Here is a 16,864-nt window from a genome sequence, read left to right as displayed (position 1 = left end):
CATGGTGGAATTTGAATTCAATAAATGTCTGGAATTAAGAATCTAATGATGACCGTGAATCCATTGTCAATTTCGGAAAAACCCATCTGGTTCACTAATGCCCTTTAGGGAGGGAAACTGCCATCCTTACCTGGTCTGGCCTACATGTGACTCCATACCCACAGCAATGTGGTTGACTGTCACTACCTTCTGGGCAATTATGGATGGGCAATAAATGCTGCCTAGCCAGTGAAGCCTCATCCCATAAATGAATAAAAGAAGAAAAAAAAATGAGAGAGAGAGTAAGAAAGAAATGGATTATGTGAAATGGAGAAAAAGACAGATGGAAAGGTCAGGAAAAAAATGTATAAGAATTGACATTATTGAACTTTCTTAAGGTCACACGTTTTAATTGTTCTATATTTGGGCAAAATAGACTGGCTATCAATAACAATTAATACATTGTTAATTCCTGTGGCTTAAATTTCTGCTGTTCATTTAGCATGAATTAATTTGTGAATGTGGCAACATTGCCAAAATCACAGGAGTTTATCAATGAGAAACCATTCTTAGAAAGCCAGCACCTTTTGTTTTTATGGGGCATCTTGTCACCAGCACAAGTGTTTATTAATGACACGATTACCTATTTACCCAGTTCTGGTCCTATGTTTTCAGTGTTAGTGAAAGCCTGAATATTTGCCGATATGAATGATACCTGAGATTTGAATTTAACAGAGGAACAAAATGTTGCCCTAATACCGCACAATATAAGGCAATGTAAGGAGTAAATTATTTATTCATTTTAACTCTTGTTCAGAATCAAGGGCAATCTTGTAAAGTTTATATTTCTGCTGTATTTTTTTCTACTTTCTTATGTAAACTGATATTTCTGGAATGTTGTTTGATGAGTCTTAACTTGTTATGAGATTGATGTCTTCTCACAGGCAACCTGTCCTGAGGTTTGGATTCATGGATATTAATTTGCCGTTGTGTAGTTTACCAAAATGCTTAGAATGCCAGAGGTTTTCTGTGTAGCTGCTGAATGTTAAAAGTAGATATTTTAACATAAAGCAGCTTAAAAGTTGAGGAAATTAAATTCATGGGGTTGGGTGTAGTTGTCAATAATACATCATTACAAACACCAGCGAAATGGCAATCATTACTAAAGTCTGCATTGTTCAGCTGAACCAGGGGATGTTCATTGCTGTTTCTAAGCTTGCTCACTCAGTGAGTTTGAAGGAGTAGTTCACCCATCTAGCCAAATTACTTGGACCTGAGATTGAAACATATTTCACCGTCATATTGGAATATAGATGGTTTGTTCTCTGCTGCTTTAAACACATAGGAAATAGGACCACAGTTCAACCCCTCAAGTCTGCTCCACCATTCAACTTGATCATGGCTGATCTACCACTTCAACACTATTTTCCCCAGACTATCCCCTAATATCCTTATTACCCAGAAATCTATGAATGTTTGGCTTGAATGATTGAGCCCCTGCGGCTCTCAGATTCACCACTCACAGTATTCCAAATTGCAGAAACAGGCCGTTCGGCCCAACAAATCTGCACTGACCTCCAACAAACATTCCACCCAGACCCACCGTCCCCCTCTACCCTATCCCCGTAACCCTGCATTTACTATGGCCAATCCACCTAACCTGCACATCTTTCGACTATGGGAGGAAACTCACACAGATACGGGGAGAATGTGTAAACTCTATATGGACAGTCACCCAAAGCTGGAATCAAACCTGGGTCCCTGGCGCTGTGAGGCAACAGTGCTACCACTGAGCCACTGTGCTGCTCAAACTCTCAGTGAGGATGTTTCCCTTTATCTTAGTCCAAAATAGGCTGCTTTTATTCTGAATGTACCCCCTCGTTCTAGATCCCTAAGCCAGGGGAGACATCCTTCCTGTATCGACCCTGTTGGGGTCTGTAAGAGCTTCAAATTATAACTCTATCCTTGTCACTCTGAAAGGGTTTGCAGATGACTAATACTGCATTAGTGAAAAAATACCTAAGAAGGAGTGGTCTTGAATAATGAATAGCTAGCTGTAATGAAAGGTTTGTGAAGGCACAACCGAGAACAATCTGTCATTGCTTCACTGCTGCTTTTCAAATTGATTGCCTCTGGGTAATGATGAACAGCAAAAGGGTATCCAAGACCTTAGAGGGGCGATGCATATAGAAGGAGTCTGAAGACTTGAAGAATGATTACAAGCACGAAAAAGAACCAAAAGAGATACTTGCATTTATAGAGTGTCTTCCACAACCTTGAGGCATCTCAAAGTGTTTCACTAGCAATAAAATACTTCAGAAGCGCAGGAATTGATGAAGTGCAAGCTCCCGCAAACAGATAAAGAAGCAACTCCTGCAGAATGGAATGGAAATGGAGCAACTGGGAAAGGGGGGAATTAGGAGCTTCCAGTGTCATTTTTCTTAGGCTGTGGGAGATCGCAAATGGAAGGAGGATGCTAGAATTGAACTGCTTTGTAAATTTAGTGACTAAGACCGCATCTGGGCTTCAATTCTAAAGAAGCCAATGGTTTCAGGCTCACTGGAGACAGTAATGATAAATATCAACGGAGGAACATGCACGCATTGAGAAAAATTAACTTCAAGCAGGGAAGTGTGCATACAATCAAGCAGATATAAGAACAATGACTTACGTTTATTCCGCCAAAAGGCATGTTGGTAGGGAGTTCAATGACTGGAGGAGGGTTGACATCTGCCCAGTCTGCTCTGAAGGAATAAACTTCAATTTTTCTGTGTTAAGTGATCAGATAGAATGTGTCTTCCCGAAGAAGTGGAGAGCTTGCATTAATTGTGGAACTTTCCGACCCAGATAATGAAAAAGTTCTTCAATGGTTCTGGAATGCAAACAAAATTCAAACTCAATAGGGAATGAACAGGATCAATTTAAAAAAAACAATGTGAATCAATACACGAAGAAAAGAAATGGAGCAACAGTTTTGAAAGCCTAATACTCCATTGTGACAGCAAATCTGACTGCGCAAGAGGTCATAAATAACAATGGTATTGTGTTCAAACACTAGATATTCAAATAACCAATTATGACTGTGCTCAAATGCCCCAACTCAGATGACACCATCAGCTGGATTAAGGGATTTCCAAGAATTGGCAATGAGAAGTTTTATCCATCGAGGATGATGAAGAGGTGATAGACTCCTATTGATTGGATTGATCTACTGTCTTTAATAGGCATTGGTCCAAGTGGTTCAACTCCAATTAGTAGTTAACCATCAAAATCATTGACAGAGGGTTCTTGTGACACAGTGATGAAAAACTACCTCTGAGCCAGGAGACCTGGGTTCAGGTCCCACCTACTGCAGAGGTGTGCAAGAACATCTCTCAACAGTTTGATTTAAAAAAAGATCAAAATCACTGGTGAGCACAAAGAGACACCGATGAAAACCCACGGAATTTCTTCCGTTTTATTGGGAAGATCTTACAAGGAAATCATTCGTGATGCATAGCTTCAGGGAATTATGAACTACTAAACTCTGGAAAAGTCAGGGTCAGAAATTATGGTGTTAAATTGATAAGTAACACAATAGGAAGAAAATCAATGAAGCTGGCTCTTTCCAGAGTCAGAAGGAGAGGCTTGGACCATGCTTAGCTTTCAACCTGTGAACCTATATTGGGCAGAGTATATGTGGAAAAGAAATTCCATCTCAGTTGTGACTTGCTACTGAAAATTTATTCCTCGTGTGGACTGATGTGGCATTAAATGAGCTCAGATAGGCAATCCCTTTCAACCTAGAGACAGACCAAGGCTGAAGATTTCAAACCTAAAAATGAGATCGACAAACCAATGCTTATGGGAATTAAGTTTCTGCGTTTGCAACAGTATTCACTACCTAGAATAGGTGGCCAAGAGGCAGTGACCCAGTGAAGGTGGTTGACTGTGATATTCAGGAAACACATCTCTCGTGTGCAGTTACACCTGGAGCCAGAGGAAACTAAAGTCTAGGTAAGGTCAGTCTGCTTTAGATCAATGAGAAAGAATATGATTTACTCATTTTATCTCCATAACAATCACTATCCTGACCAAGAAGGAAACCAAGGCAAGAAAATTGGGAATAATAGAATTCAAAGTTACTAGTTACAACAGGAAGACAGATGAAGAAGCTTTATAAATGTTATTAAACCCTGAAAGTGAATTAAATGTTGAATAATTAAAGCTAATTGTGTTATATATTTTACAGAACAGACACTTACATACTTGTGTGTTTAAGTATCCACTGAAAACGACTTCTGGCTTTTGGATCAGCAGGATTAGAAGCAGAGAAAATGAAACATTTACAAGGGGAAAGAAGCTCACTCACAAATTTAGTTATACAACCAATATCTTTAATGGGATTGAATTAGTTCTACTAAATTTGAATGACATTTAACCACACAGGAACTTTGGCATTCTAATTAACATGTCACATATATATACTTGTACAATTCGTGCTGTGTTGTGAGAAGTGATGGCTGTATAATAGCTACTTTCCTATATTTGTCTATGTTAATAATCTCTGCTGATAAACTCAATCAGGTTGCAACTGTATTGCAACATTGTCAAAGGGGAATTGTATTAAAAGTAAGAACACGATCAATTAAATAGGATAGATTTATGCTATTTAAAGCTCCATTAACACTAAACCATTCCCAAATGGCAAAGATTTCATGTAACTTGAAAACAATAAGCCTGGACAAAGAAAGGAGGAGGGAAGCCTTACATCCCTTGGCACAGCCTTGCGGTTGTAAAGATGGTGAAACTGTCATCATTCAGTAGCAATTACTCAGTGAAATGGACAGCAATGCTTAGTGTAAGCATGTGCTATTTCAATGCAGAAATACAGAAATTACTGCCAGTGATTTCCTGCTCCTCCATAGCCTACAGTGTTGAAGCCCTCATAGATGACAACCTTGAGAAGTAAGTAAACTGATGAGAACATCAGAAGGTCCCCTCACTCAGTCTAGGGACTGACTCTCTGAGCTGGCTGGTCAGAGCCCATGTACTGTGCTCATCTTAAATAAAGTGTGATTTAGTGACTGGATACTGGCCTCTGTGCAGTTATTTCAGAAAATAAGATGAGTTCTACCATGGATAAGTAATCTACTCAGTCGGTTTACCATTCTATAGGTTGAAGGCAAAAACCTCAATGACTTGAACCATAAATTTCATATTGCTATGGCTTCCTTGGTTATACAGTGACAAGAAAATGGACAGTCCCAAAACTGAACTCCATGCGATGTTATTTTTGGTTGAACCCAACTAAAAGCTGTGCTATTGTAATTTTAAAGTCAAATTATTGAGCCATTTGTGGTGATCATTCCAATAACCCTTTTCGGCATGTTTGGAATTAGGAGAATAAAGTCATGTCAGAAATCCAGTGTTGAGATACTAATTATTTCTTCTGTATTGTTTTCAAACATTGCTTCATTTTAGTCAGGTGACTAGCAGCAGATGTATTTCCTTTGTGTCATTCTAAATGTTAAATGCAGGGTCACCTATTGAGCTGAACTCTAAGAATGCAAAGTGGAAGCTGTGATATTTTCCTACTTAAGCCATTTCAGATAATAAAAACCGAAAGAACTGCGGATGCTGTAAATCAGGAACAAAAACAAAGTAGTCAGTTCTGAGGAAGGTTCACCGGACCCGAAACGTTAACTCTGTTTTCTCCTTCACAGATGCTGCCAGACCTGCTGAGCTTTTCCAGCAACTTTGTTTTTGTTTCCAGTTCAGAAAATCTTTCACATTTTCTCCTTGGGCTGGCAATGCTTGTCCATCATGGTACAGCGCTGACCATCTCGTAATTTGTACCATATCCTGCAACATACAATATGTGCTGCACGTTTATGGCTTTTTAAAGTCTTGACCTTTTCAAATAGGCCAACTATATTTCCACCTGGTGATAAGCAGTGATCAGGAGGATTACCACCATACTAATGGGGGTTAATAGTTGCTTCCTCTATCAAGAGCAAGCTTACTCCCACTCAGGCCCCACATTCTCACGCATGCATTACCTTCCCAAGTTCGTTGGTTGAAGACTCCTGCAAAAACACATAGTGACACACATGGGAGAGATCTCTCGCAAACCTCCTTGTTTTTTGGAGAGGATCAGGTACTTTCTAGGAGTGCAGACAATCTAGCTTCAAGCTGGAGACCAGTGTCTTTTCATTCCTAACCTCCCTTATTCTCCGTAATTTGCTCCTTTGTGCACAGGCTGCCGAATATATTTCTACCCGGTGTCAAAGATGTCCTCAAGTCTGTCAAAGGCTTGCTTCTCCCACCCTGATCAACCCCCACAGGAGAGGCTGACTAGCAAACCATCAACCACCAAAACTGTGCCCCCTCCAAGAAATGTGTCAGGCAGCGATTTGGGAAACAGGGACTCTGAAAACCATCAGTATACCTCAAAGAACAAGGAACCCAATGAAGAGAATGGGTCTTTCTGGCAGAGTCCAGTTTGCCCAGGTCCCTGAAGCTATGGCCTATAACTCAGGCGCTTAACTCTATGGCACAGGAACTCGTCCCCATGTTTGTCAACACTCAGGCTTTGATAAGGCACAAAATAGACCAGGACCTGATACACTCCATATCTTCATTATTCCAAGCCGTGTGCTCTGACACCTCTTGCACCTGTAATTTGAAATTGGAGTATCTTCTTCTAGCCATAGCACCAGGAACAGGCAGCTGGCAAGCAGCAGTGTCATGGGCACCAAGTGAATGAGCTCTGAGTCTCTCCTTTCTTCTCACTGTTCACAAGGGCATAAGGAAATGGTAATGGGATACAGCATTATCACCTATTATTACCTATGTAGTACCTATGTATTACCTATGGTTCAGTAGGGGATCTCTGTTGCCTGACTCAAAAAGTTGTGGTTTTAATTCCTACCCAGAGGCTTCATGACCACTAGTTGAACTCACATCAGTCAATCATTTCTGAAGAAGGGTCTAGGCCCAAAATGTCAGCTTTCCTGCTCCTCTAATGCTGCTTGGCCTGCTGTGTTCATCCAGCTCTACACCTTGTTGTATCAGTCAATAAATCTGGGATTATGAAACTACCACTGATTGTGGTTCTGTCTGGTTCATTAATGCCTTTTGAGAAGCGAATCTGGCCATCCTTACCCAGTACAGAGTTAATCTCACAACTCTAGACCTGCAGAGGTGTTGTTGACTAGCTTAACTGCCCTCTGAAATCGTCATAGCGAGCCACTCTGTCCAGCTGCAATTAGAGATGGGCGTCAAATGCTGGCCTTGCCAATGATGCCCACAGCCCTTAAAAGAATGAGGTAGAAATGGAATCCAGATTGGCTTTCCTGGTACGGTACAGCCCTGTAGGAGGTGCTGTTTACCAGATGCGTAGGTCGTGTCTGCCTTCCCAAGTGGGTGTCTGCCTTAAAGGAACTATCAATCCAACTATTTTTCCCCCTGGTGGCGTGGGGTGCCCAGCCTTGCCCCTGTGTCAATACAGTGTGAAGCTGGAGAAACACAGCAGGCCAGGCAGCAACAGAGGAACAGGAAAGTCGATGTTTTGGGTTTGCACCCTTCATCGGGACTCCCCTGTGTCACCTCATCACTTGGTTCAAGCAGTGTAATATGGTGCATCATAGCAAGGTTACCCCTCCCAGCCACCGCCCACACCACCACCCACCACCCTCCCCCCCGCCCCCTCAACTGAAACAGATAGTGGTCACTGAACATGGTGACCTGTCACTGTCCAATACCACACAGGTAGCTGTAGATAGTCATGATGTGTAACACGAATAAGGAATCCATCGTATCATTGGAGACCATGGATTTCCCCAGTTTCTGTCGTCCTGCCATATCTTTGCTGGAACTAAAATGCAGCCATTGCTGTTTGTTGAAGAGCAACCACTCATCCTGGCCACAACCCTAACCCTAACCTTTACTGTTCCTCCTGAGACAGGTTAACCTTGAACACACCAAGCCCAGCCCCATTGGTTTCTCTAACTAAGATTTTGTACCTTAGATGGTGCCATGTGTGGCAACATTATACTCTTCACTGTACTCTTGTACACTGTATTTGAATACACATGACAATAAAACCTAAATCTAAATCTGAATCAGTGAAACTGTTAAAGCTGCTGTAGTATTCCTGCTGAATTGATGCTATTATCGTCTGTTGAAGTCAAACATAAGTTTCATTGCCGTTGCCAATAACATCTGCAGCACCATCTTCTGCCTCTTCCTTTGTGATGATCCTCTGGGAGGTGGAGCACTTTCCAATAAATAATGAACAACAATGAGGGACTGGAGTAATTAACCACATCCTTGTACAGTCCTTGCGACTGGAACTTAGTCACAACCTGATCTACTCAACAGCAATGTTCATTAGCAGGTAGCAACATCAGCACATTTCCTGTCCCACCACTTCCTTGACCATTGCTATACAACTATCAAAGATACCTATGGCTCCATATCCTGTCTGCACTTTGGAAAATCAGATCACAAGACTGCGTTCCTCCTCCCAGCTTACAAGGAAAAGTTGAAAGGTGAGGACTCAGTACAGAAAGTAGTGCAGTGGTGGCCTGAGGCAGCAGAAGAGCTTCTGCAGGAGTGTTTGGAATCGATGGACTGGTCCATATTCAAGAATTTAGCAGCCAACTTAGACAAGTATGTCATCACTGTCACGACTTGATTAGCAAATGCGTGCCGAAGAAGTCAATCCAGATGTTCCCCAAGCGGAAACTTTGGATGAACTGGGAAATCCATGCCTCCTGAAGGCCGGGCATGTGGCGTTCAAGTCAGACAACCCTGACCTTCACTCGAAATCCAAATGCGATTCCATAAGGCCATTGGAGATGCCAAGAGGCAATACCAGTCTAAGTTAGAGACCCAAACAAACCACAGAGACACCCACCATCTGTGGCAAGGCCTACATGTCATAACGGGCTACAAAAACAAAGCAGAACAGAATAGCAGGCAAAAATACATCCCGCCCTAACGCGTTTCATGCATTTTTACACTCAGTTCGAACAAAAAGTCAGTGAAACGGTGTCACCAGCCTCAGATGGACATGTTCCCTCAGTCACCACTGCAGATGTCAGCAGAAACCATCGAGCCCAGATGGAGTCCCTGGCTGCGCACTCAGATCCCGGGCGGACCAGCTGACAGGAATATTCGCTGACATCTTTAACGTCTCCTTGCTACAATCTGAGGTCCCCACTGCTTCAACAAGACCACCATCATCCCAGTACCAAAGAAAACACATACAACGTGCCTCAGTGACTACTGCCTGAAGGCTCTGACCTCCATAATTATGACGTACTTTGAGAGGTTAGTCATGGCTCATATCATCTGTAGCCTCCCAGCTGGCCTTGACCCCTTGCAATTTGCCTACTGGCGCAACAGGCCCACAGCAGATGCCGGCTCCCCAGCCCTACACTCATTCCTGGAACGTCTGGATAATAAGGAGACCTACATCAGGCTTCTACTTATTGATTACAGCTCTGCATTCAACACTGCAATCCCAACCAAACTAATCTCCAGACTCCGAGACCTGGGTCTCTGCTTCCCCTCTGCATTCTGCATCCTCAGCTCCCTGACCCACAGACTGCAATCAGTGAAGGTAGACAACAGCACTTTCTCCACAATAATCCTCAACACCAGCTCCCTGCAAGGATGCATACTGAGCCCCCTATTGTACTCCCTGTACACTCAGGCCTGTGTGGCTAAATTCCATCTGAACTCCATCTTCAAGTTTGCTGATAACATCACTGTTGTAGGCCAAATATCAAACAATGATGAGACAGAATACAGGGAAGAGACAGAGTGCTTGGTGGTGTGGGGTAAAGATAAAAATCTCTCTCTCAATATCAGCAAAACTAAGAAGCTGATCATTGACTTCAGGAAGAAAGGAGGAGGGCACGACCCCGTCTACATCAATGGAGCTGAGGTGGAGATGGTCAAAAGCATCAAGTTCCTCGGAGTGATGATCATCAACAATCTGTCCTGGTCCACCCACATTGATGCAATGGTCAAGAAGACACAACAATGCCTCTACTTCCTCAGGAGGCTAAGGAAATTCAGCATGTCCAGAATGACGCTCACCAACTTTTATAGATGCACCATCAAAAGCATTCTATCTGAATGCATTCACAGCTTGGTACGGAAACTGCTCTGCCCAGCACTGTAAGAAACTACAGAAAGTTGTGAACACAGCCCAGACCATCATGTGAGCCACCCTTCCGTCCATTGACTCCATCTACACTTCTCGCTGCCTTGGAAAGGCAGCCAATGTAATCAAAGACCCCTCCTACCCCAGTTATAATCTCATCCAACTTCTTCCATCAGGCAGAAGAATCAAGAGCTTAAACGCATGTTCCAACAGATTCAAGAACAGCTTCTTCCTCGTTATTATTAGACTGCTAAATGGACCTCTCAAATTTCAAATTGAACATGGACCTTGCTTTTTGTGCACCTTCTTTGCAGCCATAACTTTGTATTCTTCGCTCTGTTCTATCACCCTTATGATCTTTGTATGCTATGACCTGCCTGTACTACAAGCAAAACAAAGCTTGTCACTGTACCTAGGTACATGTGACAATAATAAATCAAATTAAATCAAATCAAATCAAAAGGGATGGAGGTCAGATGCTAACTCTAGTAAGGGCTTGGAGGGGCATGGTTGCAGTTGGAGGCCAGCGCTGAGATATCGGGTACGGGGTGGCTGATGTTATTGTGTAGTTGGCAGAGCTTTGGGTTTGAGCCAGAGGTGAGCAGAGTTACAAGAGGACAGATATTTAACAAAATGATTCAGGAAAACTTTTGGATGAAATGTAGGTGATCTGATTAATAAGATTGCAGACGATATGAAAATTGATGGAGTAGATAGTGAGGAAGGTGGTCAAATGTTATTGCAGGATATAGATCAGTTGGAAAGTTGGGCAGATAAATGACAGATGGAGGTTAATCTGGACAAGTGTGAGATGATGCATTTTGGGAGGTCAAATACAAGTTTAAAGTATCCAGTAATTGGCAGGACGCTGAGGATACACTTAAAAACATAAGAATTTTTGTAGTGTACTCTATACCTGTAGTGTTTGTCCCAGTGGTGCCTTCCAATTGCCTTACAGCTGTAACTACCAGATGTACAGCAGGATCTTGGGATACAAATGCATAGCTCCCTGAAAGGTGGCAATACAAGTCGATAAAGTGGTAAAGAAGGTATATGGCACACTTCCTCATCGGATGGGGCACTGAGTGTAAAAGTTGGCAAGTCCTGTTGCAGCTGTATAAAACTTTAGTTAGACCACACTTGGAGTATTGTGTGCAGTTCTGGTTACCACACCATAAGGTATTCTGAAAGGGTGCAAAAGAGGTTTACCAGGATGTTGCCTGGATTGGAGTCTATTAGTTATAAGTGGAGGTGCTGAAGGGTAACTTGATAGAAATACATAAAATGATGAGGGGCATGGATAGGGTGGATAGTCAGAGTCTTTCTCCCACAGTAGAAATGTCAAATATGAGGGAGTAGGTTTAAGGCGAGAGGAGGAAAGTTTCAAGTAGATGTGCGAGGCAAGTGTTTTATACACATGATCATGCCTGGATTGTGCTGTCTGGTGGTAGAAGCAGATACAATTGCAGTGGTTCAGGTGTATTTAGACAGACACATAAACAAGCAGGGAATGGAAGGACAATGTACAGGCAGATGGGATTAGTTTAGAATAGTATCATGATCGACACAAACATGGTAGGCCGACGGGTCTGTTCCTGTGCTGTACTGCTCTATGTGAAATAACTCACAGAGGCCAGTATTCTGTCACCCTTTATTTACACGTGGGAAGACTATATCACTAGTCTGGCTTCCTCAGAGCCACCTCTCAGGGTGCACAGAACCTCTGACACTCCTGTGTTTATCTGTCAGCCAGGGCTCCCTGATTGGATCAGATTAACAGCCCCAATCAGGGAACTCATATTCTCTGAGGCCCAACTGGCTGACCTAGTTACAGTCGCTATGATATGCACTCAGGAGGGGAGAAGAAACAGGCTGAGAGAAGGGAGGGTGGGCGAAGCTGGAAGAGATAGTATAGATAGGATCAGGAGGGAGACAGGCAGCCAAGCATGTGAAGAGTACAGGTAGATTCCAGAATGGATTTCCTGTAGGCCTAAGAAAGAGACCAAGAATAGGGGACTGAGCAAACCAAGATCTGGAGGAGTGGATAAACAGGATGAGATGTCCCTGTCCTAATGCCTTCCATTATTTGTATCCTGAAAACACCCGCACTCCCCCGCTCGATCAGGCTTGTTTGAACTTCTGCTTGCATTTCACCTTCCGGGCCTTTCCGTCTGGGCCTCCTGCCAGTTCTTGCCTCTGTATGCCCCACCAAGCCTACCCATTTACCACAGGAGTTTTCTTCTTACTCTTTACATTCATTTGTAAATCACATTCGAAACTGCTCAGAGTAGGGTTCACTCAATTGTTTCCTTGAAGGGGTTATCTTGTGATGAAGGGGTGTGTATCCAGTAGTGTTTAGCAGAATGAGAGACAATCTTACTGAAGCATAAGTTTCTGAGGGGTCTTGACAGGACGGATGTTGAAAGGATGTTTCCCCCTGATAGAGAGACTAATTGGAGGCACAATTTTTAAATAAGTGCACTCTCCCATTTAAAACAAAAATGAGAATTTCTTTTCCCATGGCACTTTTTTGAATGAGGGCAGTGTCTTAACCACTAATCATTCCCTAAAATATACCAACATGAGGAAGATTAACTGGCCATTTGTGTTGTTTATGGGAACTTGCTTTAAATTAGTGTTTCTATTAACTTTGAGAATTATTGAATATATTGTCTATGGTACACTGTGGGCATGGTCTGGATGTGAATGATGGTGTATTAAAGAAAATTCATTCGCATTACAATCTCAATCTGTGCCTCAGATTATAGTGCACGTTTAGTTTTGTGGTGAATACAGCTTGGAAGCACATTGGGAAGAAAGAATTTGTATAATGCAACTGATACATCACTAAGTAGGAACCACTCAGAAAGAAGAATTATGCAACTCTACATCTATGAACAAAAGACAAAACATTGGCTAATGATTCACAATAGATAACAGAATTGAAGTGTGTGTGTATGTTTGTGTGAGTGTGTGTGCGTGTGCGTCTCTATCTGTCTGTCTAGTGTGTGTATATGTGTGTGTGTGTAAGTGTGTGTGTATGTATGTGTGTGTGTGTATGTATGTGTGTGTAAGTGTGTGTGTGTGTGTGTGTAAGTGTGTGTGTGTAAGTGTGTGTGTATGTGTGTGTGTATGTATGTGTGTGTGTGTATGTATGTGTGTGTGTGTAAGTGTGTGTATGTGTGTGTAAGTGTGTGTATGTGTGTGTAAGTGTGTGTGTGTGTGTGTAAGTGTGTATGTATGTGTGTATGTGTGTGTGTGTAAGTGTGTGTGTGTATGTGTGTGTGTGTATATGTGTGTGTGTAAGTGTGTGTGTATATGTGTGTGTATGTATGTGTGTGTGTATGTGTGTATGTGTGTTTTCAAACATGTTTTTGTGACACACCTGGTTCTAAACATTGCAATGTTTCTGTCTCAGGTGAATGGAGAAGATCTATTTGCTCTGTCTCACAGTGAGACGGTTGAAATTTTGCGCCGGGTACAAGGTGTAGTGAGGCTGACTGTCAGCAGAAAGTTGCCTCTGGACATGGTGGAAAATCAACCCGAAATGAAATCTTTCCTCAGACCACAATCAATGCCTGCTGGTAAGGAATGAATTCTCTCGGCATTTTATATTAAAAGAACGATATTAGTGCTAAAATATTACATTGTTAAATTATATCAGCAAATAACAGAACAACACATGTTACATTAAGGGAGAAAGAAAGCTAAATAATATTCAAGGAGAGGATTCCTTGGTTGGTTAAAATACCTCTATTAAAAGCAAAGATCTTTAGTAGTTAAGTATACTCTTTGCCAATAGTGTCTGTCCCAGAGGTGCCTTCCCATGGGCTCACAGCTATAACTACCAGTTTGTAAGAGATGCCACTGTTGGGTATGTCCTCAAAGTATCTCCCGGGAAAAGAAAATCTCAAATAGGGGGAGGTGTTGATAAGGCAGGAAATCACCAAGTTTTAAGACAATAGGTTGGTATTGCTCATTTATCAAGTTTACATTGACAACCTTATATATAGTAGCTGCTGTCTTCCAACACTTGACAGCTTTGATTTATGTTGGGGCTCACTCAAGTCTCCTAGCGTGAGTTGCGAACCCTCCAGGACTGGCCTGGAGTTTTCAGGAATTAATTATCTACCTCTGGGACCCTGCGGTATGCAAGCTTGGAGAAAAGTCATTGGGATGGTTTTACAATTGAACAGATTTGAGCATCACTGACTGCGTCAGCATTTCTTGCCCATCCCTAGTTGCCCTTGAGAAGGTGATGGTGAGTTGCCTTCTTGAACCGCTGCAGTTCTCCTGCTGTGAGTTGACCCACAATGCTCTTAGGGAGGGAATTCCAGGATTTTGACCCAGCGACAGTGAAGGAACGGCAATATATTTCCTAGTCAGGATGGTGAGTGGCTCGGAGAGCGCTTGCAAGTGGTGGTGGTCCCATGTATCTGCGGCCCTTGTCCTTATAGATGGAAGTAGTTGCGGGTTTGGAAGGTACTGTCTGAGGAGCCGTGGTGAATTTCTGCAGTGCATCTTGTAAATGTTGCACACTGCTGTTACTGAGCGTTTGTGGTGGAGGGAGTGCATGTTTGTGATTGTTGTGCCAATCAAGTGGACTGCTTTGTCCTGGATGGTATAAAGCTTCTTGAATGTTGCTGGAACTGCACTCATTCAGGCAAGTGGGGAGTATTCCATCACCCTCCTGACTTGTGCCTTGTAGATGGTGAACATGCTTTGAGGAGTCCAGAGGTGAGTGACTTGCTGCAGTATTCCTAGCCTCTGACCCACTCTTGGAACCACTGTATTTGTATGGCTAGTCCAGATGTGTTTCTGGTCAATAGTAACTCCCAGGATGTTAATTCAGTGACGGTTATCCCATTGAATGTTAAAGGATAAGAATTAGATTCTCTCTGGTTGGAAATGGCCACTGCCTGGTACTTGCGTAGCATGAACATTACTTGCCATTTGTCAACCCAAATGTCCAGTTCTAGCTGCGTTTGGTCATGGGCTGTTTCAGTATCTAAATATTCATGAGTGGTGCTGAACATTATGCAATTATCAGTGAACAAGCCCATGACTGACCTCATGATGGAGGGAAGGTTGATGATGAAGAGATGGAGATGGTTAGGCCTAGGACACTAATTTGAGGAAGACCCGAGGAAATGTCCAGGAACCGAGATGACTGATTTTCAAATATCATAACGGTCTTCCTTTCAGCTATTAAAAACATTGGAAAACCTTTTAGTCATTTCTCTTTACCAGATGTAAGACCATTGAACATGGGTAATGAGGTTGTTGGGTTGACCATTAACCAGCATCCAATTGGGTATTAAGTCTTTTTGCTTTCCCATTGGCGTAGGAAGGCAGTGAGTCAAGAAGTGGTTTTGTTGGTGAATTATTGGCTGGAGTGGGGCAAGTCATGTGATGAAACCTTCAGTAATAGGTTTAATTACAGTTTGCAAACCTTCCTTCTATCCTTACACTGTGCATAATATAACTGACTTATTTCTGGAGGTGAGAGAGCAGGAACATCATAGATGAGCCAGGGTAAACTCTCCCACATTGTATTTTTGTCTGAAGGCAATAGGATGAATCATTAGCACCTCATGCTACCATCTAGTGGTGAGAGATGGTCCTGCTGCCATTTTTTTCTCCATTGTGGTGTTAATTCTTCATCTCTCTCTTTCTCTCCATCTCTCTATTTGTCTGATTTTCTTTGTATCTGGGGCTGTCAGATAAAGGGCTCGACTAAGCCTGCTGATAAAATCCTTTTCAGTTTCTGTGGTTGTACAAGCACTATACGCAATGAGCGGGTGTCTGCTCTACTAAACTAGAGCAGCCCAGTGGCTCAGGGGTTAGCACTGCTGCCTCGCAGCGCCAGGAATTCAGGTTTGAATCCACCCTCAGGTGACTGTCTGTGTGGAGTTTGCATATTCTCCAGATGTCCCTGTGGGTTTCCTCTGGGTATTCCAGTTTCTTCCCACAGTCCAAAGATGTGCAACTTAGGTGGGTTGACCATGCTAAATTGCCAATAGTATCCAAGGATGTGCAGGTTAGGTGGTTGATGGGAAATACAGAGTTACAGGGATAGGGTAGGGGGTAAATCTGGGTGTGATGCTCTTCACAGGGTCAGTGTGGACTCAATTAGCTGAATGGCCTGCTTCCACATTTTAGGATTCTAACCTGTTGTTGCACCCATTTTAAGTTCTAATCCATTTAGAATAATGTTTAATTTAGGCTCCACTGTACTTTTCCAATTCTATAACCTGTTTCCAAAGGCACCCATTCCCTTCAGAACTCCCTGTTCTTTATAGTTCCAATTCACATTTTTACCATCATAGAGCTCATTTTGAGCTGCTACTTGTTACACAAACAGTTAAATCTGAAGGTGTGATATTGGAAAAACTACATCATTTCATTTTCTCTGTTGTTGACTGTTGACAAAAATGAATTATTTTAAAACCAGGATTGTGAAAGGAACTGCTGCACGCTTAAGAAAGCAAGTTACTGAAGGTCATTATGTATACTGCTGTTTTGTACAAGCCCTGGGGGAGGAGTTTTGGAAATGGCCCAGCACTGGGAAATGTACATAGAGTATGTTTTGGCTGTTAACAGATAATTGATTGGTTTGTGCAATTATAACCAGTTGTGAATGCGAGGTTGACCTAGCATCTGGTCACTGCTAACACTGATCAATGTTAGATAACAAGGTGTAGAGCTGGATGAACACAGCAGGCC

General features: G+C 42.5%; 1 protein-coding gene across 1 annotated transcript in view; it reads left to right on the top strand.

Annotated features, from left to right (window-relative positions):
* Positions 1-16,864, top strand: part of LOC125486845 (tyrosine-protein phosphatase non-receptor type 20-like) — a 141,924-nt gene that overhangs the window by 67,330 nt on the left and 57,730 nt on the right. The window contains exon 8 of the mRNA XM_048616180.1: positions 13,557-13,722. Within this exon, the coding sequence (XP_048472137.1) occupies positions 13,557-13,722 (166 nt within the window). The remainder of the gene's footprint in view (positions 1-13,556; positions 13,723-16,864) is intronic.

Source organism: Rhincodon typus, chromosome 34 (genome assembly GCF_021869965.1).
Source record: "Rhincodon typus isolate 14 chromosome 34, sRhiTyp1.1, whole genome shotgun sequence".
NCBI classification, from domain to species: Eukaryota; Metazoa; Chordata; class Chondrichthyes; order Orectolobiformes; family Rhincodontidae; genus Rhincodon; species Rhincodon typus.
This window is presented reverse-complemented; position numbering and strand designations above follow the sequence as displayed.